General features: G+C 39.9%; 1 protein-coding gene across 1 annotated transcript; it reads left to right on the top strand.

Annotated features, from left to right (window-relative positions):
• The first annotated feature begins 6,022 nt into the window (after positions 1–6,022).
• Positions 6,023–26,207, top strand: LOC121853289 (serine/threonine-protein phosphatase PP1-2-like). The gene is made up of 3 exons (XM_042347299.1): positions 6,023–6,151; positions 23,766–23,872; positions 25,448–26,207. The coding sequence occupies exons 1-3, from the start codon at positions 6,050–6,052 to the stop codon at positions 25,470–25,472; spliced, it is 234 nt and encodes a 77-aa protein (XP_042203233.1). The 5' UTR covers positions 6,023–6,049; the 3' UTR covers positions 25,473–26,207.
• The last annotated feature ends 838 nt before the right edge of the window (positions 26,208–27,045 follow it).

Genomic DNA, 27,045 nt, shown 5'->3' with positions numbered 1-27,045 from the left:
ATAAATACTTCGATACCATATTTCTGAATATTTTAATTAAAATCCATCAAAATCATTTTCCTTGTCATCAGCACCAAACAGCTTCTCCCAGTCTTCTCCTTGAACAGGGCTAGAGGGTATGTGTTTTTCGAATCATTTTCAGTTAAAAAAATTTTACATCACATGTATATTTTACCTAAACTGCGCCTGAATGAATATATTCTCAGAAATAAATAGTTGTTTTGCTGAAACGTGATGTATTTCAATGTAAAATAGGATAAAATACATGACAAAAACAAAAGACTTTACCTAACCTTCCGATGTTCAAGAGATGTTACTCGTTTTTTTAATAGTTTTCGGTTAAAATACCGTTATATTACAATGATATTCTATTCATACTGTGCTTCATATACTACAGTCACGGAAATGTAATATTTTTGCTGAAATGACTTACGTATTACAGTGGAAAGTGGGATAAAATCGTGACGAAAACAATGACTTTCGCTTTTTTTCGTTCAAAAGATGTTACGGTAATTGCTTTTTGAATGGTTTTCAGTTAAAAAAACTGTTGCATCACAAGTGAATTAGGATAGAATATTATTGTAATACAACAGTTTTTTAACTGAAAACTATTCGAAAAGCGATTACGGTGACATCTTTTGAACGAAAGAAAGTGAAAGTCATTGCTTTCGTCACAATTTTATCCCACTGTAATACGTACGTCATTTCAGCAAAAATATTACATTTCCAAATTATCAGAAATAAATAGTAGTTTTGCTGAAACGTAATGTATTTCAATGTAAATTGGGATAAACTATATGAAAACAAAAGACTTTACCTAACTTTCCGATGTTCAAGATATGTTACTCGTTTTTTTAATAGTTTTCGGTTAGAATACTGTTATATTAGTGATATTCTATTCATACTGTGCTTGATATAATACGTTCTCGGAAATGTAATATTTTTGCAACTACAATGCTGATGTCAACATAAGCGTGGTTACAGCGAGACTGACTGAGTGAGGGAGAACTATGCGTGTGTGTGAGGTTGTGGCAGCGGTCGGCTGTTGTCCCATGTTCGGTGCCGCGCGCGATTTGAATGTACAGTCGGCCCTTCACATATGCGGGTTTAGCATACACGGATTCGCAAATACGCGGATTGCCTGCCGGAGGAATATTCTGTACATTGAAGTAATTGAAGTACATTCAAATCGCGCGCGGCACCGCACACCGCCAGCCACCCCCCGCACACACACACACACACACACACACGCTCCCTCACTCAGTCAGTCTCGCTGTAACCACGATTGTATTGGCATCAGCATTGTAGGTCGACCCTGATTTTTTGACCAAAAATTCGTTAATTTATGATATTCCTTGTTTATAGGTCGACCCAAGTTTTTGAGGGTATTGGAACAACAAAACCTTTAGTAAAAACGCTCTACGTCCTATAAACTGAGGCTCACTGTGCCTGAAACACCAAGTGCCGAAGGCAAATTGTTTACCATTTATTATTACGACACTTTACACTGAAACGCGGGTAGTTTCAACAAAAATATTGTGTATTTCCATTTAAGTATTTATTCAAGTCAATTAGGAGGGAATATTATTGTAATACAACAGTTTTTTAACTGAAAACCATTCGAAAAGCGATTTCGGTAACATCTTTTGAACGAAAGAAAGTGAGTCATTGCTTTCGTCACGATTTTATCCCACTTTCCACTTTTCTACATCTAGATCAAAGGTTTTCAAAGCATTTTTAACCTTGGGCCACTGACAAATAAATTTATGTAACATACTATCAATTTTGAACTGACCATCACTAAGGTTTATTGATTTTAATTCCTTAATCAAACTAGCTTCAACCAGAAGTCTTTCTGTGACACAAGATCATTTGAATTCTTCTAAGCTTTTTTCCCAAGCAATGGGATGATTATTCTTCTTAACATGAACGAACAGGGCACTGCTTTCAGATGCTGTTCTGATATTGTACTTATGTTGTCTGATTCTGAGCTGCAGTGTTTTTCCTGTCTGTCCTACATAATTTGATCTAGATGTAGGATAGTTATTTAGTGGGTCCCTTATTTTTTACCTGACCTGACTATTCACATCGCCCCCTTCTCTTAAGCTCCTCTACGTGTGTGTTGGTGTGAGGATTAGTGGATGACATCATTATGACCTGACTTCATGTTTAATAATGTCACCCTGTATATTTAAGCCTCTCTCTGTCCATGTAATCCAGTTGCCTCTGAAGATGTCTTGAATAAAGATGAAAGCTAAGGTGCTCCGTTGTTTCCCTTTTCTCGTGTGATTTTATCAAGATATATATATATATATATATATATATATATATATATATATATATATATATATATATATATATATATATATATACTGTATATATATATATATATATATATATATATATATATATATATATATATATATATATATATATATATATATATATATATATATATATATATATATATATATATATATATATATATATATATATATATATATATATATATATATATATATATATATATATATATATATATATATATATATATATATATATATATATATATATATATATATATATATATATATATATATATATATATATATATATATATATATATATATATATATATATATATATATACGTACAGTATTATATTCGCATTTTCGACTTGCTACCAATTCGACTTAGGACCTGGATTTGGGTCTTTAACCCCGTTGTAAGTCGGGGAGCAGCTGTAGTCTGGTCCCCATGGGTCATAGGTGAACCTACTACCTGTACTACCAAATTCACATCCTCTAGTGACGGAGACTTCCTTGTATGCAGTGTATGAGCTGGGCCATCCAATCCTAGTAGCTCCTCACTCAACACTAACTCCCCAGTCACTGTCCCGGGGATCCCTCTACCATCTAGCAGTCCAGACAACTGTCCTTCATCATCCCATTGCACATCACTCATCTAAGCTAGGAGGAACACTATGAGTCACTCAACATACTAACATATACTGTAGTCACAATGTATCATCATTATCATAATAATACAACTCCTCCCTGACTTACGACTGGGTTAGGGACCCAAATCCAGCTCGTAAGTCGGGAAGGAGCTGTACAAGGGATTTTACATTTTCTCCCAAGGATAATCAATATGACTCACTACTATGATATTTCAGAACTGTATCTCAATTTAATATCCATTCATATAAATACTTCCTATTGTTCCTATGAGTCACCAGTGAGACAATCTTATACAACTAACTCACTATATCATACACCTCTCCCTTCTCTTATCACAATTGTCCTTCAACTCACTGAACTCTGCTCCTTGATCAAGCTAAGATTCATTTCAGACCGATCATAATCATCATCAAGGTCAGGGCATTCGTTCGGCCATGATAGAAATCAGTGTGATCATACCCTATTGGTGGCCCTGACAGAGTTCAGTGTGTTCATAGCCTTAGAATATTTTCAGTGTTCACCCATTTCTCTATTGCCAACCAGGTCACACAGACATCACCGCTTCAACTAATCATTTTTGAGCGATGATGCCTGAGTGAGCATCGAGTCACCCAGAAAGGTTGGCAGTGCTGAGCTGCTACCTTAGCACTCCATTGACTAACATCGTTCGCCATTACTCTAGTGAGATGTATTGGGCTGAGAAATCCCACCATCTGAGTGGTTCTCATGTAACCCAGGCTGATGATACAAAGTTCATCCCAACATAACTCTAGATTGCTAGTAAGACTGGAAGGTCAGCATCCGGAAGGATCACTAAGACTAGCAACCTCGCTAAAGACTGCCGGGGAAGGGCTGAACCCTCTACTGAGGACATGAATAAACTAGAGTTATGAAGAGAAAAACTTAACTCTGGCGTGAATGCTAAGAGTAATCATAAAACCCTAGGGCGGAAGCCCAAAAAGTTTCGTGAACGAACCTGAGAAGAGGGAGGAGGATGGCCACATTCACCATGGTAACTTATCACAGCTCTTGCATGGTAATAGTTGGGGCTAAAATAAAAAAATATACACAGTGAAGATGAGCCCGGAAGGGCTAAAAACAAACATCATTCACAAAGTGACTTGAAAACTAGGAATCATTAGTCACTAGAATTCAATTGTCTTCCCAGGTAGAAGATGATCCGCCGTCACCATGATTGACCAAACCGTATAAAAAACTACCCAAAACACAAAATCTGAGTGACATCACCAAAAATAAAGCCACTCAATTTGCTCACCATGCTATGATGTATAATTACCGAAGGTAAATGCTTCGTGGCACTTAAGACTCCAGCAATCACAACACAAAATAATGGAGCCTTCTATGTGCGCGTTTACTGCTGTGTCGCCAGGCAAGAGATGATATCAGTGATGCGTGGGCTTGTGGGTGCCAGGTAGTAATGTGTCCAAATATTACGTATTTTATTAATTATTAGATGTTTTAATTGCCTGTATGTTAGCCTGGTGAGTTAGGACAAGGCATATACATATGCTGGTGCAAAACTAGATGTCGCGTTCTGAATTTAACAAAAAATCCTGAATCGGAGAAATGTGCAATGAATATATTTTTGTATGTGTCAGCATAGTAACTGAAACAGATCTTAGTCAGTCATGAATGCACCTTTAGTTTTAGGTTTCTAATCTGTTTGTATTAGCCCTGGTCTCATTGACAGTCTTGTATAACTATCACTCCCTGTAATCTTCCATAGCTGTGAGGTTCGTGTTCGGAACATGTGATAAGGTGTTTCCACAGGAAGACGCGTCACTTAGTGCTAAGTCAAGGTATAAGCAACAGTCTTCCTGGCCACCCTTAGAGCTATCCCTGATGAGCTCCATCTTCCTCGAGGAGTAGTTACACACCACTCCGGAGAGGAGGACGTCATTAGAGCCATCCCTGATGAGCTCCGTCTTCCTCGAGGAGTAGTTACTCATTTATTACAAGAGGAGGACGTCTGATATACTCCTTCCTTCCTCGAGCAGTATCTACTCAATTCTCATTACAGTCGGATGCCCTTGAGCCTATCCTTGATAGCTCCGTCCTTCCTATAGCCCCACAGTTACGTAGACTCTTTTGATAATAAACTAAGCAAAGGAACATATTGGGTTTGATTACTAAAACCCAATAAACTTTTATCTATATTGTAGTTCGTCTAGAATATAAGGTAACAGCTTCACAAGTAGTTGTTATACAACAGTCTCAGTCACCTAACAGTTACACAGTTGGTAATGGTAGAGATAATTTGTTCTGTCCATCGCTGTGTTACACTGTTACTAGAAGTTATCATAACATGTGTCTTTAACTTCCAGATTTTCATACGTGGTACAGTATTGTACCAACTGTGGTCAGGCTTTCTTCATGAGAGTGCTCTTTGTACAACACAGCTTAAGCATTCATTGGTTATTTTTGACAGATAACTAGTTATAAAGGATAGATCCTGAAATCCTGTTTGATAATAGAGCCTAAAAAGAGTTAATGAGATCCCATCCTCCTCCTTTGATGTCATCATAAGAGGTCAGTGGATTATGTGGGGTTGATTCTTCATCCCGCTCAGTGATAAAATCTGACAAGTAAATATCTGGTAGCTCATGTGCTGTGATACCATGAGAGTGATTTCCATACCTTCCAAGCCACCATGGACAACCTTGCTTTGTCAGACACCTGATCATGGGACATGGTTAGGGGGAAGTTGGCTGATGGTCAGTTTAGCCCTAGTCACTCTAGTTTAGAGCTTCCAAGGGTTCCGAGCCCTCAAAGTTTGGTGGACACATTTACAAGTTAATCTTTATGATGTTATTAAAAGACATTGTGCAGCTTAGAGAGCTGCCATCAGGTAATCATGACTAATGCACACGACTGTGGGAAATGACCATGAAATGGTGGAGATGATTATGATGATATCAGCCTTTTCCTGCTATGGGTGGAGAGCAACTGAAATCATTTTGTCTTCACTCTTTCTACTTTATAGTTAAGATTTCAATTGTGTTTAATTACCTGTTTCTGAAAGAGACTTTCTTGTTGCAGGTGACCTTCATGGAAATTACCGAGACTTAATGTGTTTTGAAAAAGTCCTTTGGAGAGTGGGTCCAGGACTTACACCTGCAAACTTCCTGTTTCTTGGTGATTATGTTGATAGGGGTGACTATGGGATTGAGGTGAGTGTTCTTCTTTACTGACAACATGTTTGTTTATTTCTGTGAATTAATATGCAGTAATATCTAGATAATATGCATGTTGTAATATATTTTGAATAAAATTAGAGCAATATATGCATACAGTATTATGCGCATATAATGGTGAGAATATGGTTCAGAATTCCTGGGCAAGATTCAGTTCACTCTTGGTAGTGTTCTAATGTAGAAAACAAATTAACTTCATTTTCATAAGCAATTTTGATTTGTGTGCAGACACCTGGCTAGTAGTGTTGAGTCATGGCTCATTAAGGACAATATTGTACCTCAATTGCACAGTACAGTACTGTATTACTTTTTCATTTCATTGAAGACTGAAATCTTAGTAAGGCATTGTTGCTGTTTGTATCCAATTTTAGTGAACTGAATTGATAGCCGATGAGAAATTTATTATCAACACTCGGTCATATGCAGTAATGAAAATTAGTAACATTCAAGCATTTTGAACACCACAGGTGTGTTGATTTTATTTTTATTTTTCAAATAATTCTGTATGTGTAATAATACCTGAGACACACACATGAATGGAGCAGGTAGGTTTGGGGTGGAGCTTAACATGCCAAGTCACATGGGAGGCAGGGGGTGGTAACTGGGTACTCAAGGATTTATTACATTTGTTTTAACTATATATCCTCATTTTATACACTTGGTTCATGTTTTCATTTACATTTACTGAAAAAAAACAATATTTAAAAAAATACATATTTGTATATAATTATTTATCATAATTTTTCATGTGTATTTGCAGTTGTAGTCGTTGACTTTTCTATATTAGCCATAAAATATTTATGATTGTTAACCCCTACGCCCCGGGCTAGGGTGGTGCTGGCTGTACCACCCACGCGGGGTAAAACGGGAAATAAATTTTTCAAAATATAAATTTTAATCTTTATAAATGATAAAACGTGAAAAAGACATAAGTAATACTAAATATTGTCCCTCAGTGGCAAGTGAAATAAAGAGAATTGTGGGTTTTCTTACAGGGAGCAGCTCGCGGTCACTATGCAGTAGAGGTCCTTTACCTGTCTCTTTTGTGTCCCGGTGGCCAAAAATGCATATTTTTACTGATCATAATACAGTGGTCCCTCAGTTAACGAATACAATTCGTTCCACAGAGTCTTTTGTTAACTGAAAGTTTCGTTAAATGAATCTATTATTTCAATGGGACATTGGGTAATTGGTTCCAACGTAACAAAACATTAAATTTAAACTTAATACAGTACTGTACTGTACATTATACTGTACAATAATAAATAAAAAACAATAGAATACTGTATTTTAACTTACTTTGAGGTGTGTATGTCGTATTACCGGCAGCTTTGTTTATATATCAAACAGCTGATTGTAGAGGCAGTCGATGATGACATGCCATATTCTTTACAGAGTACATTGGTTCTCATGCCTTCTTCATGTTTCATAATAATTTCTGCACTGTATATTATCAATATGTTTACTAAATTTCAGAATGACCAATAATTTTAATGTAAAAATGAAAAAAAATATTCAAGAGATCAACAAAATTGATGTTCACTCCACTGTAAACAAAGTTAAACTGAGAAGTGTTATTGGTGATTCAATCAGCTGATGGGTGCACAGAAACTGTTCCCTGTACCGTCTACATTATCAATATGTTAGCTAATTTTAGAATGACCAATAATTTTAATATAAAAAATGCAGAAATATTCAAGAGACCAACTTTCTTGATATTTACTTCACTGGAAACGAATGTAAACATAGAACCAATTACTGTATTGGTGGACTAGCCGATCAGCTGATGCGCACAACAAAACGTGTTTGTCGTAAGGATTTCGTTAATTGAAGTTTGGTCGTAAATCGAACTGAAAATCCTTATGGGAGCTAATTCATTAACCGAAATTTCGATAATCGAACCTTTCGTTAACTGAGGGACCACTGTACTTATTTCCTATAAATAATTAATTTAGAAACTATTTTATTTGCATTACTTTTCATAAAAACTGTTCAGCGGCACACACCCAGTTTGTCGCCAGACTGTCTGGTTGTCTTTGTGTTTGGTAGAGCAAGTAAGTCATATAAATAATTATCGGAATAATAATTCCACAAATAAATACATTCATAACATTATCATACAATTATCATCTCGTAATACTACACAACTACACTACTTTTAGTAATATTACTTTGATACAACATGATAAAAAGGACAATCACTGGTAAATAAACAAACAAAAGAAGGTACAGGTTGGCAATCCTTTATCCGAAATCCTTGGGGCCAGAGGCATTTCGGATTTCGGAATTTTTCGGTTTTCAGAATGGTTAGGGGTTTTTTTTTTTTTATGTGTATTAGCCCACCCGGGCATAGATCACTCACCCACATTGGGGCCTGAGGGAGGGGGGGAATATAATAAAAGTTAAAATAATAATAATAATAATAATAATTCATAGGTCTAGGTCGTGTTTCTCACTTTTGATCTTTTTTTCATTCTTGTATTTCTTTATTATTATTATTTTATTATTACATTATTATTATTATTATTGTTATCATTATTACAGTATTTTATTTTGGTGTATTTTTCTTAAAAATTTTATTTACTATGAATAATTATTATTATTATAATTATTGTTACTACAGTCAACCCTCACTTTACGCGGTTAATGTAACCCACAGGGTACCGCAGAAAGTGAGAAACGCGTAAAGTGAATAACATAACATATGGGATTAATTGAAATAGAGACCGGGCCGACCCCCAAACTCCACTTTTTGATGACACACAACTATGTTGTAGTAAAAATATTATCTTAACTTTATGATGGTATGCACACACAATTAATAATTAAGAGAAATATCAATACTTTTAGGTTTTTTAACACTTACATTAGTAGAAAAGATGGCTGGGCACACGGGGATGGGCGGTTGGTTACGAGGCAGAGGGCAGATTATTGGCCCTCACCTGTATCACTTGTATCAATTGTATCACTATCCACCACAGAGGCTTGCAGGGCCTCTTTGTCAAACCCCCCAAAGTCCATATAAGTCCATATCCTCACCATAATTATCACTATCACTTAAGGCCGGCTGTGGTGGGTGGCGGGTGAAGAACTGGTAATGTTTTGATGACTGGGCGACCTTGTGCGCACCATGTTCGAACTTCTTACACAACATGGCGGATGGCGGGAGGTTTGGATCCAAAAATGGCGCGGCTCGCCAGCCGCTCTCCGCGTAAAGGGGTACACACACCGCGGAATGTGAGCATCCTGGGTTCCGGCAGGGCACCGCGTAAACGTGGAAATGCGGAATGTGGGACCGCGTAAAGTGAGGGTTGACTGTACTGTATTACATTTTCGTCCCCCAGGCCCCGATGTCGATCAGTGATCTATGCCTGGGCGTGCTAATCCCTGTTTTATACGAAAAAAAAAGCCCCCCTAAAAAACTTTCGGTTTTCAGAGCTTTTTGATTTTCGGAATTTTGGATAAAGGGTTGTCAACCTGTACTCACCAAGAAGCTTCCCTCCAACCCCACGTAGATAAGTGAGGTGGATGGGTGGTGTGTTGCCACCCTGACCCCGGGTATATGCTAGCACCCGTGGGTAGAGACGAGTGAATGCATACAACTATGTACCTTTTCCACAAATATGTTAGTTTGTTCCTTACAAATACACTTATATTACTATTTATTTACAAGCACGTGCCACATTGTTTTAGAATGTTTTCTTGGAGTGGTACTCCACGGAGCAAGGTGGACAGAGACCATCGTCACATTCCTTGCACCACGTCATCACATCCTTACACTTAGCTGCGCGCTTTGTGGTGTTAGCACAGACATAATACCGTCTTTACCCCTTACAACCACCTGGACCAGTTGGTAAGAAGTCTGTGTTGTGACGAACAACCCAGTCATGTGCAAGCAATCTGTCAGGTAGGCCTGCTTGGCTGTGACGTTGTGGTACAGTTGCCACGATGGTGCCATATTTCTTCAGGATTTGCAATATCACTTGCTTCTGAGAAACCCTGAGAGAGGGTTTTTCTCGGTTTTTACTAGGTACAAGTTGTATGCATTCAGGATGGTGATGTCCATGAGGTGGAGGAACATCTTCTTGTACCACTTCAGACATTTCCTTACACACTCAATTGAGCCAACCTGCATGTCACTCTTGTCCACGAGACTCATGTTGACATTGTACAGTATAGTCTGCATTTACGCGGTTTTTGTTTACGAGTTTGGTCATTTAAACGGTGCCTTGCCAGAATGTAAATGCTTTAATTATGCGGTAAATTTGGTTTTCTTCGTGGAGAATGGCTGGAGGTCCAGACGCGCCACGCCATTTTTTATTCAAGCGGTCCATTCTCGACCATACGCGGGAAGCGGCGCGGATATGGATGCGCAATATGTCGCTGTTGCGTTATCGCTGACGTCATATAACGTATCGGACTGTGATTGGGTCACGCATCCTTACCTCCCTCTGCCGCCAGCTGTGATTGGTCTAATGTTATATGACGTGGCCTGGCACGGGAGGGAAGTTACTGACCCAGACCCGTCAATCTCATTGTTCTCAGTCACCGCGTACAGTGGTCCCTCGGTTAACGAACGCCTGGTTAACGAAATTTCGGTTAACGAACTGCCTCCCATAAGATTCTTAAATTCGGTTAACGAATTTCTTACGATCCGACCTCAACATGTTTTCGCTTGCACTGGCCGGTCAACCAGCTTTAGTATTCGTCCGCCAATACATTAATCGGTTCTAGGGCTTAAATTTCTTTCTATTTTAGTAAATATCAAGAAGTTTATACTATTCAATAATTTTAAAAGTGTAATATTCAATTTTTTAGTCATTTTAACAATTATAGAACATAATTGAAGGTAAAGTGACTAGTTTAATGCACGGCATCCAGCCTCTTAACACAGCAAACAGGCATTAGTCTCTCTCTGTTTTCACTGGAGGTAACATCTTGCTTGAGACTCTCTTCAACTAAACGCTTTTTTCTGTGTTTCCAAGCAAATTATTGGTCATTTTGAAATATATTTTACATATTGACAATATATAATGCAGTGCAGTGTTGATTTAAAGAAAATAATCTTGAAATACACCAAGAGAACTAAAATTTTATGGGTGAAATGGTGCCATGGGGTGACTTCTCTTCCACCCCAATGCCTTATCTTCTTCCTTCTCCTCCACCCCCATTCTAATTCCCATCATCATCATCATCATCCAGGAGCCTTCTACATACACACCTCAAAGTAAGTGAACTTTTCTACCATTTTTGTTGAATTTAGGCAATTTTCGGTGAGCTGGAACCAATTACCCAAAAACCCATTGAAACAATGGTTTCCGTTAACGAATTTTTCGGTTAACGAACAACCTGCTGGAACGGATTGTGTTCGTTAACCGAGGGACCACTGTATACTGTTCTCTCTTGTGCTCGCTAATCTGTTCAACAGTGGTATCCGCTGAACCCCCACCACCCCAGAAAAACCTTGATTTACCTGGACCCAGCCGCCCCAAACCCAAGAAGATAAGACGTGCCCTAAGTTACGAAGTTAATTACTAGATCGTGCAAGATTTAGAGAAAGGAACGAGACAAGTTGATTTGGCGCGCCAGCATGGCGTGAACGAATCTACGATCCCGACGATCAAGAAGGATGCCGTCAAGATTAAACAACAAATGAGCATCACAAAGTCTGCAGGTGCTTCAATGGTGAAGTACTGTCAGAATAAGGTGCTGCTCAAGACTGAGAACTTACTGGTGAGCTACTTAATTTGTCAGGCAAGACGGGACATGGCTGTTGACACGCGGGCAGTGCCGGACTACGCTCGTGAACTGTACTCATCGGTGGCACGCAAGATGGGAATTGTAGAGCCCAAACCCTTCACTGCTTCCTCTGGGTGGCTGCAAGGGTTTAAGAAAAGGAACAAGATTACCAACATTAACATTGTTGGTGAAGGAGCCAGTGCTGACCGTGCTGCCGCCATGGATTTTCCTCCATTCTTACGAGAAGTTATGGAGGAAGGACAGTACACCGACGACCAGGTGTTCAACATGGATGTATCCGGTCTGTTTTGGAAAAAATTACCTTCCAGGACCTTCGTTGTCAAGTCTGCCAGCAAGTGTCGGGGCCGGAAGTTGCAGAAGGAGTGCATCACCGTCCTGTTTACCACCAATGCCTCCGGTACCTGTAAGCTTAAGTTGTCGGTGATCCACACAGCCCGCAAGCCGCATGCCTACAAGAACATGGACATGACCAAGCTAAATGTCCACTGGCTAACCTCAGATAAGGCGTGGATGTTCATGGTCTGTCCCTCTCCTGGTTTGACGACTGTTTCGTTCCTGACGTGAAGAAATTTTGCGCAAAATAATGTGCCATTCAACATTTTATTGCTGCTTGACAACGCACCAGGACACTCTCCCCTACTGTTGGAGCGTCACCCCAATGTAAAAGTGGTCTTCCTTTCTCCCAACACTATGTCGTTGATCCAGCCCATGGACCAGGAGTTGATATGCAATGTTAAGGCTGCATTCTCTGCAAAGAAGTTTAAGCTCCTGAACGACTGTGCCAACACCAAGGATGAGTTGCGTAACCTTCTGAGTGGCACAGATAGCGAGAGAGAACGACAACGAGGATGCAGAACAAGAGTTGGCAGAGCATGAAATGCAAGTTAAACAGTTTTGGAAAATGTTTAATGTAAAGAAAGCTGTTAATTTCTTGGTGGAGTTATGGGGGCAGCTGTCTGTGGCAACGATTCGTCACGCGTGGCGGTATGTGTTGCAGGGTATCCCAGGTGGGAGGCAGAGTCAACCTGTGGCTGGTGAGGTTCAGTCTGTTGCAGTGGCAGTGGACCTTACAAGAGAAGCTGCACAGAGTGTTACAGCTGCAGGCTACTCCGAGACCACCAACGACGACATCATGGAGGTAATCAGGGATCCTGAGGTGACTGCCAACGAGATGTTGGAAGACGATGACATCAGTGAGGAGGCAGGTGGTGCGGCAGCAAGAGAACAGAAGTTAACTCATCGTGATGTAAAGGATGCCATCGAGTTTGTCGAGAAACTAAAGCTCACCCTTTCAAAAGACCATGTCAATCACCGGTATGAAGTCTTCAATAACCTTCTAGACCAAAGTATGGAGCAGTACATCCCGATGTATCACGACCACATCAACACTAGCCGTCAGCATAGCATCACTGACTTTTTCGTCTGCAACCCACCACAGTCAGCCCAAGCCAGTGATAATGACAGTGATGGTGACTTTGAGGGGTTTGTCAGGGAGGCCCTGACAACTATGGTGGATGGTGATTCACCTGAGGGCCAGTAATCTGCCCTCTGCCTCGGAACCAGCCCCCATCCTCGTATGCCAACCCATCTCTTCTACTAACGTAAGTGTTAAACCTTGATTTTTCTTTTACCTGGTACAGTATATTATTCTCTTATTGATATTTCTCTTCTATATTATGTGTGTGCATACCATCATAAAATTAAGATACAGTACTATTTTTACTACAACGTACGTATTGTGTCGGAAAAAGTGGAGTTTGGGGTTCGGCCCAGTCTCTATTTCAATTAATCCTATATGTTCTGTTATTTCATTTACTCGTTTCTCGTTTTATGCGGGCCTCCATGGGTTCAATTGACCGCGTAAATGCAGACTTTACTGTAGTCCACAACAGAATCAGGTTTTTTCATTACCTCTCCTGAGGTCCAGTCTCTTTTTCCACTGTCAACCATTTCACCCTTGTGCACGGTTGACAGCATGTAATGGAGTTGCTGTGATGTCATCAGGAGATATCCAATACTCTTGAAATACATGTTTTCTAACATGTGCCATCAGCATCAGTAATCCAAAAAACACATACAGTTCGGCAACACCGACATCATTCCATAGACGCATGTGTGGTGAGGAGCCAGACCCGAGGTCAGCCACACACGTGTACTGATGAAATTTGTTTGTCTCGTTGCACAGTAAGTCCATAATTTCACCATCAAAGAATGCAGAAAAATAATCTATCTCACGTGATTCCTCTGTACAAGGAAATTCAGGAGTAGTTCCACCTGATGATCTTATGAATTCAGGGATATCAGGCTGGAAATTACTGCCATCAGACCAAACAAAGGCATCCATTGTCTCTTGTCTGGGTCGTGAGCGCCTGGAGGGGATACGCCACTTTGGCTGGGCCTCACTGCCCGCATCCTCCTCTTCCTCACTGGTTGACACAACATCGTCTAACTCGATGCTATCCTCCTGGTCACTAGGCTGATAATCACTGTCTTCATCACCACTTTCACCAGAATCGGTCACTACAGCACTCAAATAAAAAAGTTCTGTCCTTATTTTGCTATCATCCAACCCGCAGCGACGACTCTTGATTGGGGTGGAAGATGCGGGGAGACGAGAAGTTAAGGGGTTACTCTCCATGACCACGGGCGAATGGTTACTGACTGCACTGGACCTACTCACACTCTCCTCCGTGTTTCGGGAGAGAAATATAGTCATGATGGTACATGTTAATCCTGGTTGGGCATTCAAACAACGGCGGGAAAAGACGCACGTTCTGGAACGTCACCCAGGACGCGCCAGTCAACCGTTCCAGAGCGTCACCCGGGGCATAGGGATTAATAAACTAGTATCTCCGTTAGCCTGAATCACTCAAATCCGGAAATCTCCAATAGCCAGAAGTGAAATTTGCTGGGAAAACCTTTCCCAAAGCCAAAATTTTCCAAAAATTTCCAGCTTTAGGAACAAAATTTCTGAAGTAAAAAATTTATAGCATTTTCTGAAAATGTCTTGAATAAAGACGAAAGTTAAAGTATTTTTAGGGTTACAGGACTTGACCAGTCCTGACTCAATGTCAGGAGGAGGTAGGGTGGGATTAGTGGTCTCATATTACTGACCTTCTGGTGGATTATTGGGTCTAATGACCTGAAGATGTCTTGAATAAACACAAAGCTATAGTATTTTTAGGGAGATTGTGTTAAGTATAAGTATAAATGAGCAAAGTTGTATCCCTTCAACATTACATTACATAACATTTTAAAATATGGACTGAGAAAGCAGAAAAGTGTGGGTGATTTAAGAGATGGAGTGGAAAGGAGTGGTAACATGCACCAGTGTTGCCAAACGCTAAGCTTCTCAACTGCTCATATTTTAATTTACCTCCATGCAGTCACACAACAAGACCCTCACTGCATGCTTGTTGTTTTAATTCCCTTGTGTGTGTGTGTGTGTGTGTGTGTGTGTGTGTGTGTGGTAATAAACGGTTTATTAATAGAGTTGCAGCCGGTGGCTGAAAGTATACAAACTTACATATGATTTAGACGTAATGATAGGCGTTCAATACATTTACCGGGCTGTACAGTACATAAGTCAGGAGTTGTTTATTATTTTAACAATAGATGGGATGATGCTATTCTTATATCTGTCAGTGCGGGCTCTTGTGAGCTGAATTTTGTTGTAGTGGCGGACTGCGCGAGTTGGGCGGGGGACTGCCGGTGGCAGGAGGTGGCGATGACGAGGATGGTGCATTAGTCCACTGCCAAACCTTGCTAGTGTTTGGTGGTGGAGGTCACTGAGGGATGGAATTTCCAGGGTGGAGAGAGTTGTTGTAGACGGAGTAGTCTGCGCCGAGCATGATTCTGCAGGCTCTTTTCTGTACCTTCTCTAGCTGACGTTGTTGGGTAGAGTTGAGAGAAGACGACCAGGCTGGTGACGCATACGTTAATTTGGGGAGAATAAAGGCGTTGTAGATAGTCCTCAGCTCTGGCGTGGGTGCCCCAAGTGACCTGAGTCGTTGTAGCATATAGAGTCGGTAGGAGGCTGCCTTGATTGTGTTATTTACATGGGCCATCCAGTCCAGTTTGTGGTCTATGGTAACCCCAGGAGTTTGGCAGACTGCACTAACTGGAGAGGATGGGCACCCACTGTGACTGCTGGAGTGGTGGCCATATTGATGTGCATGACTACGGTTTTGGTGTGGTTGTTGGTGACCTTGTTCTCCGTAGCCCATGCCTGTAGCCTGTCCAAGGTGCCTTGTATCAATGAGTAGTCCGGTGAGGTGTTGTCCACTGTAACCCCCACAGTGCAGTCATCCAAGTACTTCCACCTGTGAGGAGTGTCCGACAGAGCGTCGTTGATCAGGATTAGGAAGCACAGTGGTCCCATCTTGGTCCCCTAGGGAACACCGCAGGTGAGGTGTTGGAATGTGGAGACAGAACCCTGGTACCTGACTGCCTGACTACGCTCACTCAGGAAATAGGTGAGCCATGAGACCAGGTTGGTGGGCAGTCCTTGTGCAATGGCCTTGTTGATAACAGTACAGTGATCAACAAGGTCAAAAGCCTTCCTGAAGTCAACAAGGGCAACGGCCAGTGATGTCTTACGTTTCTGCAGGTTTTTGTGCAGGAAATCCAGGAAACTAACAAAGGAGTGTGATGTAGAGGAGGTCCTCATATTGCCAAATTGCTGTGGATCAATTGACTGATAAATACGAGCAAATGCCCACTCTAAAACAAAGTCTTCACAGAGTAGACTGGGTATGGGGGTAATGGCAACTGGCCTGAGGTCATTAGGGGACTGTAGGGTGGGGACCTTGGGGACAGGGGTGACAAATGCGGTTTTCCATTCATTAGGGCATTTGCTTTGTCTGAGGGATGCATTAATTATAGAACAGAGGGGGGTGGCAAGTTTGCTAACCAAGGCATTCGACTTGGTTAACAGGGAAGCTCTCTGGCGGACCCTCTGCCATTTTGGCTGCCCACCAAAATTTATCACCATTGTACCGTATATCACGGCCTATAAGGCGGCGGGGTGCATAAGACGCCCCCCCCAAATTTCCATTTAAAAAGTAGCTTTTGAGCTCTATTTGCTGTATAAGACCAGTACCCCAAATGTGACACTTACCCACTGACTCAGTAGTCCTTTACCAACCATCCTTGATTTTTTAAAATAAGGCCAATTCACTTCAAGTAATGTCATCAAATGTTACCCGCTGGTGTAGTGTAAACACTAGTGACGTCACTGAAGCGTCTGCTATTTACCGATAACTGGAACTAATGTCGGTATCGAGTAAAATTTTTCCATTTACTTGAAATGGATTTACCGATTTATTTGTTTATTTATTTATTTATTTATAATATACTGTAACATATTAAACACACTGCAAGTATTTTCTTTCATTTATACGCTTGCTTCACACGAGACGATCGGTGGTGGGAGTGTTCCCTCGTCTCGGTGGTGTGGCTGTGTTCCGACTATTTATACAACAGGTGGTTCAACAGCAACCACCGTATTCTAATTGTGGTGTTTCATTAGGATTTGAGTGAAAAAGGTTACCGGTATGTACTTACTACATACATTTATTACACAAATATATATATATATATATATATATATATATATATATATATATATATATATATATATATATATATATATATATATATATATATATATATATATATATATATATATATATATATATATATATATATATATATATATATATATATATATATATATATATATATATATATATATATATATATATATATATATATATATATATATATATATATATATATATATATATATATATATATACAGTTGTCACCCCATAGCGGTCAATGGGAACCCAGAGGGTCAGCCTTCAAGTGAAGAATCGTGATCAAGTGAACAACAAGAACATATGAGATTAATTCCAATAGAACCCAGCCCGACCCCAAAAGCTCACTTTTGACGACCAAATAACTATGTTTGTAGTAAAAATTCTATCTTAACTTTATGGTGGCATGAAAAACAAGTAATATAGAAAGGTTGGGTTAGGAAAGATAAAGGTTAACATAGGGAAAAATAAGAATAGGTTAAAAAACGAAAATTTTTGCGGAACACTTACGATAGTAGAAGAGATGGAGTGGGCATGCAAGGGGATGGAAGCTGGTTCGAGGCAAAAGGGCAGATTACTGCCCTCAGGTGAATCACCATTACTAGGTGAATCACCATTACTAGATGAATCAATATCACTGTCACTTACAGTTATCTTAGCTTCCCTGACAAATCCCTCAAATCAACTTCACTCTCACTATTATCACTGGCGGACTGGCTGGTGGGTTGTGAGCGAAGAACTTCGATTTATGCTTTTCTGACGGCTGGTGTTGATGTTGTCGTGATACACCTTGATGTCTGACTCCATAGCCTGCACCAGTCGGGGTATGGAAGGCGTCATGGCGTTCCTCGTCATTGTGTGAACAGCGATGGACTTAATTTTTTCTATAAGCTCTATGAGACTACTTAATATCACTATGACTTAAGCTAGGTTCTTGGGAATAGCGCTGTGCTTCCTCCTCTTCACTGGCGGGTTCTTCTTCCAACATCTCGTCCTTGATCACTTCAGGAATCTGATCACCTCCATGATGTGTCTTAGTTGGTGAGTCTGGGAGAAGCCTTCAGCTGTAATACTGGCGCAGCTACTCATGCAGTCACTGCTACTGCAACAGTCTGAACCTGACCAGTCTGGGTTCCTCCTCCTCTCACCTGGTATGCCATACAACACGTCTCCATGCGTGACGAATGGTAGCAATAGTCAGCAGATCCCATGCCTCCCACCAAAAGTCTACAGCTTGTTTAACGTTAAGCTTCTTCCAAAATTGTTTGTGAAGTTCTTGGAAGTCGCCGCCTCTTGTTCATGTCCTCGTCGGCTTTTTACTCTCGCTGTCGGTGTCACCCAGCCATAGCTCATCCTTGGTGTTGGTAGAGTCGTTCAGGAGCTTGAACTTCTTTGCAGAGTCGCAGCTTTCATTGCAGATCAACTCCTGGTCCATAGGCTGGATTAGCGTAGTGTTGGGAGGAGGAGAAATACACTTTTACGTTGGGGTGGCGATCCGCCAGAAGTAGGCGAGTGTCTGGTCGTTGTCAGGAGCAACAAAATATTGAATGAAACATTCTGTTGCTTTCGCAGAATTTCTGCGTCAGGAACAAAACAGTTGTCAAACCAGAAGAGGGACAGAAAGAGGACATCCACGCCTTCGTGCGGTTAGCCAGTGGACATTAAAGCTGTTCATGTCCGCCATTATTCTTTATGGCGTCGCGACTTCGCGAGGCTTTGAGATCTGATAACTTTGGTTTACAGGTACGGAAGGCATTGGTGGTAAACAGGGCGGTGATCGCGTTCCTTCTGCATCTTCGGCCCCTTACCTTCTTCGCCAGACTGGACCGCGAAAGGTCTTGGAAGGTAACTTTTTCCAGAAAAGACCAGATTCGTCCATGTTAAACACCTGGTCGTCACTGTACTGTCCTTCCTCCATAATCTCACGTAAAAACGGAGGAAAATCTCTAGCCGCCGCACGGTCAGCACTCGCTGCCTCACCACCAATGTTGATGTTGCTGACCTTGTTCCTCTTCTTAAACCTATGCAGTCAACCAGAGGAAGCATTGAAGGGTTTGGGCTCTGCAATTCCCAGTTTACGTGTCACTGCTGCGTATAGCTTACGTGCGTACTCCTGCACTGAGCGCGTGTCCACCGCCATGTTGCGTCGCGCCTGACGCACCAAATAACTCACCAGCAAAGTTTCCACTTTTGCCAGCACCCTGTTCTGGCAATACCTGATAGATGAAGCACCTGCAGACTTTGTGATTTTCATGTGGTCTTTGATCTTGGCTGCATCCTTCTTGATTGTACGAATCGTAGATTCGTTGACGCCATGCTGGCGCGCGAGATCAACTTGGCGTCTTCCTTTCACCAAATCTTGAACAATTTGGTACTTCACCTCGTAGCTTAATGAACGTCGTGTCTTCTTTGGTTTAGTGCCGCTGGGTCCAGGTGAGGAAAGGTCTCTCTCTGGGGGCGGTGGTGGTCCGGCGGAAGCCATTTTACGGAACAATGGATGCGCGTTAACCCGGGGTGGCCTTGAGGGATGAAACTGCCGCGGCTAGGTCAAGCGTCGTCTCTCCTCCCTCCCTCCCTCCCCGGGGTAGTCACGTCATAATACTTTAAGCCAATTACAGCTAGCAGCAGAGGGGGGTAGGGCTGCATGGCCAATCACAGTCCGAGACGTCATATGACGTCAGTGATAACGCAACAAAGACACACACTGCGCAACCTTACCGCGCCGCTTGCCCAAGCGGAGGGAGGAGGAGGGAGAGGCAGGCAGGCGGGCGGGCGGGTGGCGCGTGGGCAAAATCTAAAAATAGCATCCGAGCCAGACACTCACCGCGTATATGTAGAAAAAATCCGCATTAAGTGAAAGTTCAGCTTTGGCAGAGCACGCGTATATCACAGCGTTAAAAGTGAAACTTGCGTTAGTAGAGAATAAAACTGTGTGTATATATATATATATATATATATATATATATATATATATATATATATATATATATATATATATATATATATATACTATGTACAAAAAATGAATGTTCAATGAATTATTTATGGTGCATTAGGGGTACTGGCCACTTCAGATGGGCTATAAATAGCCTTGTTATCTCCCCTCCATCTCACCCTGAGCCAGAGGGACGCGTCTTGGTAAATAACATGTTTGCTTATTTTCCATTTACTTGAAATAGATTTACCGAATTATTTGTTTATTTATTTATTTATAATATACTGCCTCATTTACACAATTGCAGTTTCAATTGTTCCTCTTACTTTGACAACACAACATACATACTGTACAGTATATTATTTCTCAGTTTTGATCTTTTTTTTTAATTTTTGTATTTATTTATTTATAGTTAGTTACTTAAAATAAGGCCAATTCACTTCAAGTAATGGCATCAAATATTACCAGCTGGTGTAGTGTAAACACTAGTGACGTCACTTGAGCGTCTGTAATTAACCGTCGATAGTTTCAAGAATTAATGCACTCATTTACTGAATATTCTTTGTAAAAAAATAAAATTTAAATCAATTATTTATAGGAGATAAATATTATTATGAGTAAATATACCGATACCGGTATGCATTACTGACCACCTCCACGGCTAAAAATAGCCCAATCTCGGGTCACTTTCCCTTTCTTGTCTCCTCACTGGCAAATGGGGGGGGCGTGGGGAGGGGTGTGTGATGATAGCTGTGTTTATTACAGGGGTATAAATCTCTTTTACGGTATGTTAGACAGGTTTATAATACATTTTTATTATTTTAATATACCGGTAATCTTAATTTGAATCCAGCTTGCCAGACGTAAGTTTCAGTATAAAATAATTAGTGGTAAGACCTTGTGAGTGGCTTACGATGTTTTCATCACCACTCTTGACACACTAAACCACAATATTTAAGAGGTAAGAATTTTAAACTTGGTGGTTTAGACGACCCCCTAACTTTGGGCAGATTTTTTTAATGTTCAAATTTCGTCTTATAGGCCGTGATATACGGTACTCTTTTTATTTTTTTTTTATTTTTTTTTCATTTTTTTTTTTAGGAAAATAATTTTGTCCGGCTTAAGCAATATCTGCCTTAGCGGGGTCCGCCTTAATGAGGTTTTACTTTATTCGTTCTTAACATTACTATACTTTGATATATTATTATTGATATTTTACTTAGTTCACCTTCGTTTTAAAATTTTCTTTGGGTCATTAATGGTAATCCGAATTGGTAACGCACTGCTGAACTAATAAGAGCATATATTGCACCTGTATAATTAATTATCAATATCCTATTCAATATCAATACAATTACCACAAAAAGTATTGATACCCTTTAATTTTTCACATGATATTCATAGAAAAACTTATTTCAAGGATGAATAAAACACATTTACAGGCTTAAAATGTTTTGCTACTATTATTTAGTACTTAGTCATATTTGCCTTACATTTTATTACCAGTTGAAGTCTTTTTGGGATGGATTCTGCTAATATTTGAAAATACTCTCCATCCATCTCAAACTGCCACATGCGCTTGGTTTCCTCCTGTAGTCGATATACAGTTGATGTGTCATGTGTTGACAGCTTCCGCTTCATCTCGTGCCATACATTGTCGATGGGGTTTAAATCTGGCGAGTTCCCAGGCCACTCCAGCAATGGAATAGTCCTTTCCTGTAGCCAAGTTGTCACACTTTTTGACGTGTGACAGGGGGCACCGTCGTGCATGAAGAATGTGGACTGGTGAAGTTGACAATAATCCAATAAATGTTTTTCCAAGACATTCTTGTCGCGATCAGAGGCCATTGCCGTGTTTTGGGGGAGGAAATGGAGGGCAGCGCGACCACGTTTTCAACTGAACACTCCCCACACCATCACACTTGCAGGATGTTTCACGGTTTTAATGGTGTAACAAGGATCAAACCGGCTGGTGTTGGTGGGCCCTTTGTCTGTACGTTTCCCTGCAGTCAGGATGCAGAAAGTGCTTTCATCATATCACATCACAGAATTCCATTGTTCTTTGCTCCTGTGCTGGTATTTTCTTGCAAAAGCAAGTCGCTGACGGCACATTCGGTCCATGAGAAGTAGTTTTCGTGCAGCTTGACGGGAAATAGATGAAGTTCCTTCTGAAGGCGACGTTGAATTGTTTGTTCTGATACGTTAACAGGAGGATGGGGGTGTGCTTTCTTCAATTGTGATGCACTCATATTAGGATCTCTCATTATCTCTAGCCTCAGTAGTGAATCAGTATATTTGAAGGTCTTCCTGGTGATGATTTCCTTGGTGGAATAACGTTGGCGGGAAGGTTGCGTGTCGATCGCTTGAGTCTCTTAATTGTGGCCATTCCTCGTCCTGTTCTCCTTGAAATTTCTTTTACAGTGAGTTTTCCTCAAGCAGGGCAAGGATCCAACCATTCTCTGCTTTAGAAATGATTTTGGGAACTATAAATATAGTTTTGAAAGAAAATGTTGGGCTAATTGTGGATGTCTTAATTTGCACTCATTTGTTTGGTGAGCAAAAATTAACTTGCAAGTGGAGCACTGGCCAAATTTCTCCTATTTCTAGTCGCACGGGAAACACCGTAGAGTTGCCAGATGTTATATATTCTCGCCTTGACAAATTTGGCGGGCTGCTTTTAGCGCGGTGAAAGCATGTATAAAAACACAGCTAATTATGCAGAGGGAATCAATATTTTTTGCGGTAATGGTATTATCAGTCTAATATTCCTATCGAGTGTTACTCGCTTCCCTAGCTCTTTGTGTGGTGCCGAGATGGAACTGGTGGAAATATTTGTCAAACTATAAGTTAGCCTGTTCAACCGTTTGTGTTGGTGTGTGTAACCATCGCAGTGGGCTGTCGTCCAGAAAGGCCACCTAACCTCACACCCCGTTCGAGCAAGATGTCCTTGCTATTGTGGCTTGTGACTGTACATATTGTAGAATTGTAGTGATCAGAATAAAAATACTGTAGTTTTAAATGGATATGTTTTTGTCATCCCTTAAATTTTAATTAGCGATCTGGAAAGATTAAGACACAAATCAGGTAAACTTGATTTTTTCATGAGTGGCATCACTAATTGCAACCTGCCATCCACTAAAGGTGGGGGCAGAATTTACACCCTCCACCTTGATTGTATCACAGGTTTTGGTCCGTGACTGTATATAAACATCATCACAGGGAGGTAAAGGAACTCATTGAGGTAACTGTACAATATATACTGTATAACTTTATAAAATAATGTCATTATTTGCAGGTCGTGTCTTACCTGTTTTCACAAAAGCTTCTGAACCCAACCACGTTCTTCCTTCTGCGAGGCAATCATGAAGTGAGGGAAATCCAAAAGGCTTTTACATTCCAGAAGTAAGTGTTTTGGTGTATCATACATCCGTTATGCTTATAATTAGCATTTGTGTATTCATGTATTTACATGACAAAAAATACTGTTTTATTTACTCTTGAATTAATTTCCTTTGGTTTCTTATGTTGGTGTACAGTTATTTTCTCACCCCAACTGACCATAAAATGGTTTGATTCTTTGTGGTTCATTAAGAATGCATCTTGTTAATACTGTGGGGTCTCATGTGGTTATCCCTAAATACAGTTGGTTGAAATGTGACCATAGTTATAGATTATGCGGAAAGCCGTGGGCAGTGCTGGTAGCGGTATAGAGTTAATTTAGTGATATTTTGCTTATTTAGTCCCAAATTTAGCGATTTTAGTCATATAAGCTATTGGATATTATTTTCATAACGTATCAATACTGTAATGAATAATTTAAATATAATGGTGAGCATGGCAACGGACACAATCCCACTCACCCCCTTTTACGTTGTTTTGACTTCACAAACTTCATTCCGGAGTACAGGGATTCACAACAGTATGTTGTGCCGAAAATTTAGATGAGTCACACACTAGCTTTCTTTGCTTCAGGATATTTTGTTTCTGGAACGTGCTTCCAGAACTCAATTGTAGACAGATTTATGGATCAGCTTTAGACTCGGGTCCACCTGAAATTCCATTACAGGGGGTAGTTCCATTTCCACAGCAGATGAATCCGTAACCAGAGGATTGAGAATCGGACAACCATCATTGATCACATCAACCATGAATTGATTTCCAAGAAAGGTGAAGCAAGGCTTCAACTTCTACAAGTCATCAAACCTGGCTAGGAAACTATCAAGCAGTCCTTGTAATTTATCTTTGTATTCTTCCAGTTTGTGGTTGTTGATTTCCATATTAGGGAATGTATTTACTCTTCTTTTGAGATTGGGAAAGTGGTTGAAGTTTCTTGACAGTATGTCTCTTTAAAAAACTTAATTTTATTCTGAAAGCTAAAAATTGTCTGAGTAAGATCAGAAACAATTTTATCCTTCCTTTGGAGTGCAAAGTTGAGAGTTTGTAGATGTTTCATTATATCAGTAAGGAACATCAGAACTTGCATCCATTCATCATTTTCTAGTTGAGGAAACATCTTTCTTTTCTTCAAGAAAAGTAGTGAGGGGCTCCAAAAGATCTACACACCTATTCAAGACGTTGCTGATTGACAGCCGCCTCACAATGCACTATAAAAGAGACATCGTTGGGGTTATTGTCAAGCTCCAGTTCTTCAATAAATTTTTTAACTATCGGTGGGTTTTCCCATTTGACCAGATGAAATTGACAATATCTAGGACAGTTTTCATAACATTTTCGTACCTGAAGTATCTAGCTGCTAGATGTTCATGATGGATAATGCAGTGAACTCGAGAAACTCCGGATAGATGGGATCACTTTTCATTAGTGTAATTAGTCCTGCGTATTTCCTCACCATTGAAGGTGCAACACTGACAAGTGGAACATAAGCATTTGTTAAAGCTCTGTCAAGAACATTTTTAATGTCAACACCATGAGTTGTTTCTTTTAGTGCCACTAAGTCTAACATCTCTTCTTTTACAGTTACAGTACAGGAGAGGAAACATGACTTTACAAATACCGCCAGTTGTGGGTTGTCTTGTACTGTATGTCTGTAGATTCGCCAAGAACTAAGCTGAATGCTAGAGAATTCTTCAAATCATTTTGCAACATCAGTACTGATTTGGGAGATATTCCTTTCTGTAGTGTGGCATGAAACTGGTGTTTGTGCTGTTAGTTACTCAAGTTTTGTGTTATTTGGATCTAACACTGCAATAACTTCAGCTATATTCTTATTAACAAATTCTTCATCAGAATATGGGCATTTAGCACCAGCAATATTCCATGCAATAACAAAACTAGCTTCAGTCATTGTATCAGTTTCCTTACTGAACTTTGGCTACTATTGATAATTTTAACACAGTTAACTCTTTTTTTTCATAATTCTGATTTAGGTGGATAAGTTTGGGTGATTTGTATTGTAGTGGCAGTTCAAGTTACTGGCTTTATAGTGAGTGAGTGACACACCGCAGATACGGCACAAAGGTTTACCTCCTTTAATGGTGAATGCAAAATCTTACTCACATTCTGACTTAAAATTCCTGTTTTCATTTAAATATTTGTGTTTCTTACAATTTGATGATGTCATCTAACTTCACAAAATTTTCACAGACAGTGCTATCAAATAAATTTAACAGTACAGGTACACCAGCGATTTTCCAGGAACTGATGGTTCAGCAGCTCCTTTAGTATGGACAAAATTATGAGAGGGCACTTAACTTCCCTCCCTCCCTCCCTCCCTCCCTCCCAGCCAGGGTGAAGGTAGTTTTAGGCTTAAAGTTTTATCTTATAAAACGTCACAGACTAAACTTAGCAGAATATAACTTGCATTGTTTGAATATTTGTAAGAAAGTGACCAATTTGAGTATAAACATCACTTAGTTTGCACAAAAGAAATTTTTTTTAGTCTTTTGGTGTAGTACATTTGAGTACAATTTTTCAACTCGTTTTTTTGGTTAGATATATGTAACTTTCTTCATTTATTTTTACTGGTTTACATGCAAACACCATCCAAAATACATACAGTGAGTTTTGCTATAACTCGTGTTTTGACAACGCGAATTGGCTCTAACGCGATTTATGAATAGAGGAACGATATTTGTATAACGCGAACGCTCGTTTGCTGTAACGCGATTTTTGCTTACTATTTCTCCAATTTTGTGGTATTAACTGTGAATATGGTAAAGAAGAATATCTCCAAGAAGCGTTCTGGTGATAGCATTCCCAGTGATGATCATAAAAGAAAGGCTATAACCCTTGAAGAGAAGCTCGATGTTATCTACCTCAAAATCACCCTTCTCCCCCACCAAGTTATATTCATATTTTTTCAAGGTAAAGTGTTACATTTACTGTATGATTTCATTATTAGATATGAATGTAACATTTATTTAGACTGTGCTACCCTTTGTGTTAGGCTAATTACTAAATTTTTTTCGATTTCGAGTACAGTAGTAATCTGCACCTAACCCTATTTTCTCCATAAGCCCCGTTATTTCTATTATGCGAATTTCTATAACACGATGTTTTACAAGAACACAACTATCGCGTTATAGCAGAACTGACTGTATTGTGAAAAAAATAAA

The sequence above is a fragment of the Homarus americanus genome, unplaced genomic scaffold (assembly GCF_018991925.1).
Source record: "Homarus americanus isolate GMGI-L3 unplaced genomic scaffold, GMGI_Hamer_2.0 scaffold33897, whole genome shotgun sequence".
Lineage (NCBI taxonomy): Eukaryota > Metazoa > Arthropoda > Malacostraca > Decapoda > Nephropidae > Homarus > Homarus americanus.
This window is presented reverse-complemented; position numbering and strand designations above follow the sequence as displayed.

Bases quoted from the DNA above. Each gene is read 5' to 3' on its own strand.
- LOC121853289 (XM_042347299.1), top strand. From the start codon at position 6,050: ATGTGTTTTGAAAAAGTCCTTTGGAGAGTGGGTCCAGGACTTACACCT. The intron at 6,152-23,765 runs GTGAGTGTTCTT...CATTATTTGCAG, and splicing joins GGGGTGACTATGGGATTGAG to GTCGTGTCTTACCTGTTTTC. The intron at 23,873-25,447 runs GTAAGTGTTTTG...CTTCTTTTACAG, and splicing joins AAGGCTTTTACATTCCAGAA to TTACAGTACAGGAGAGGAAA.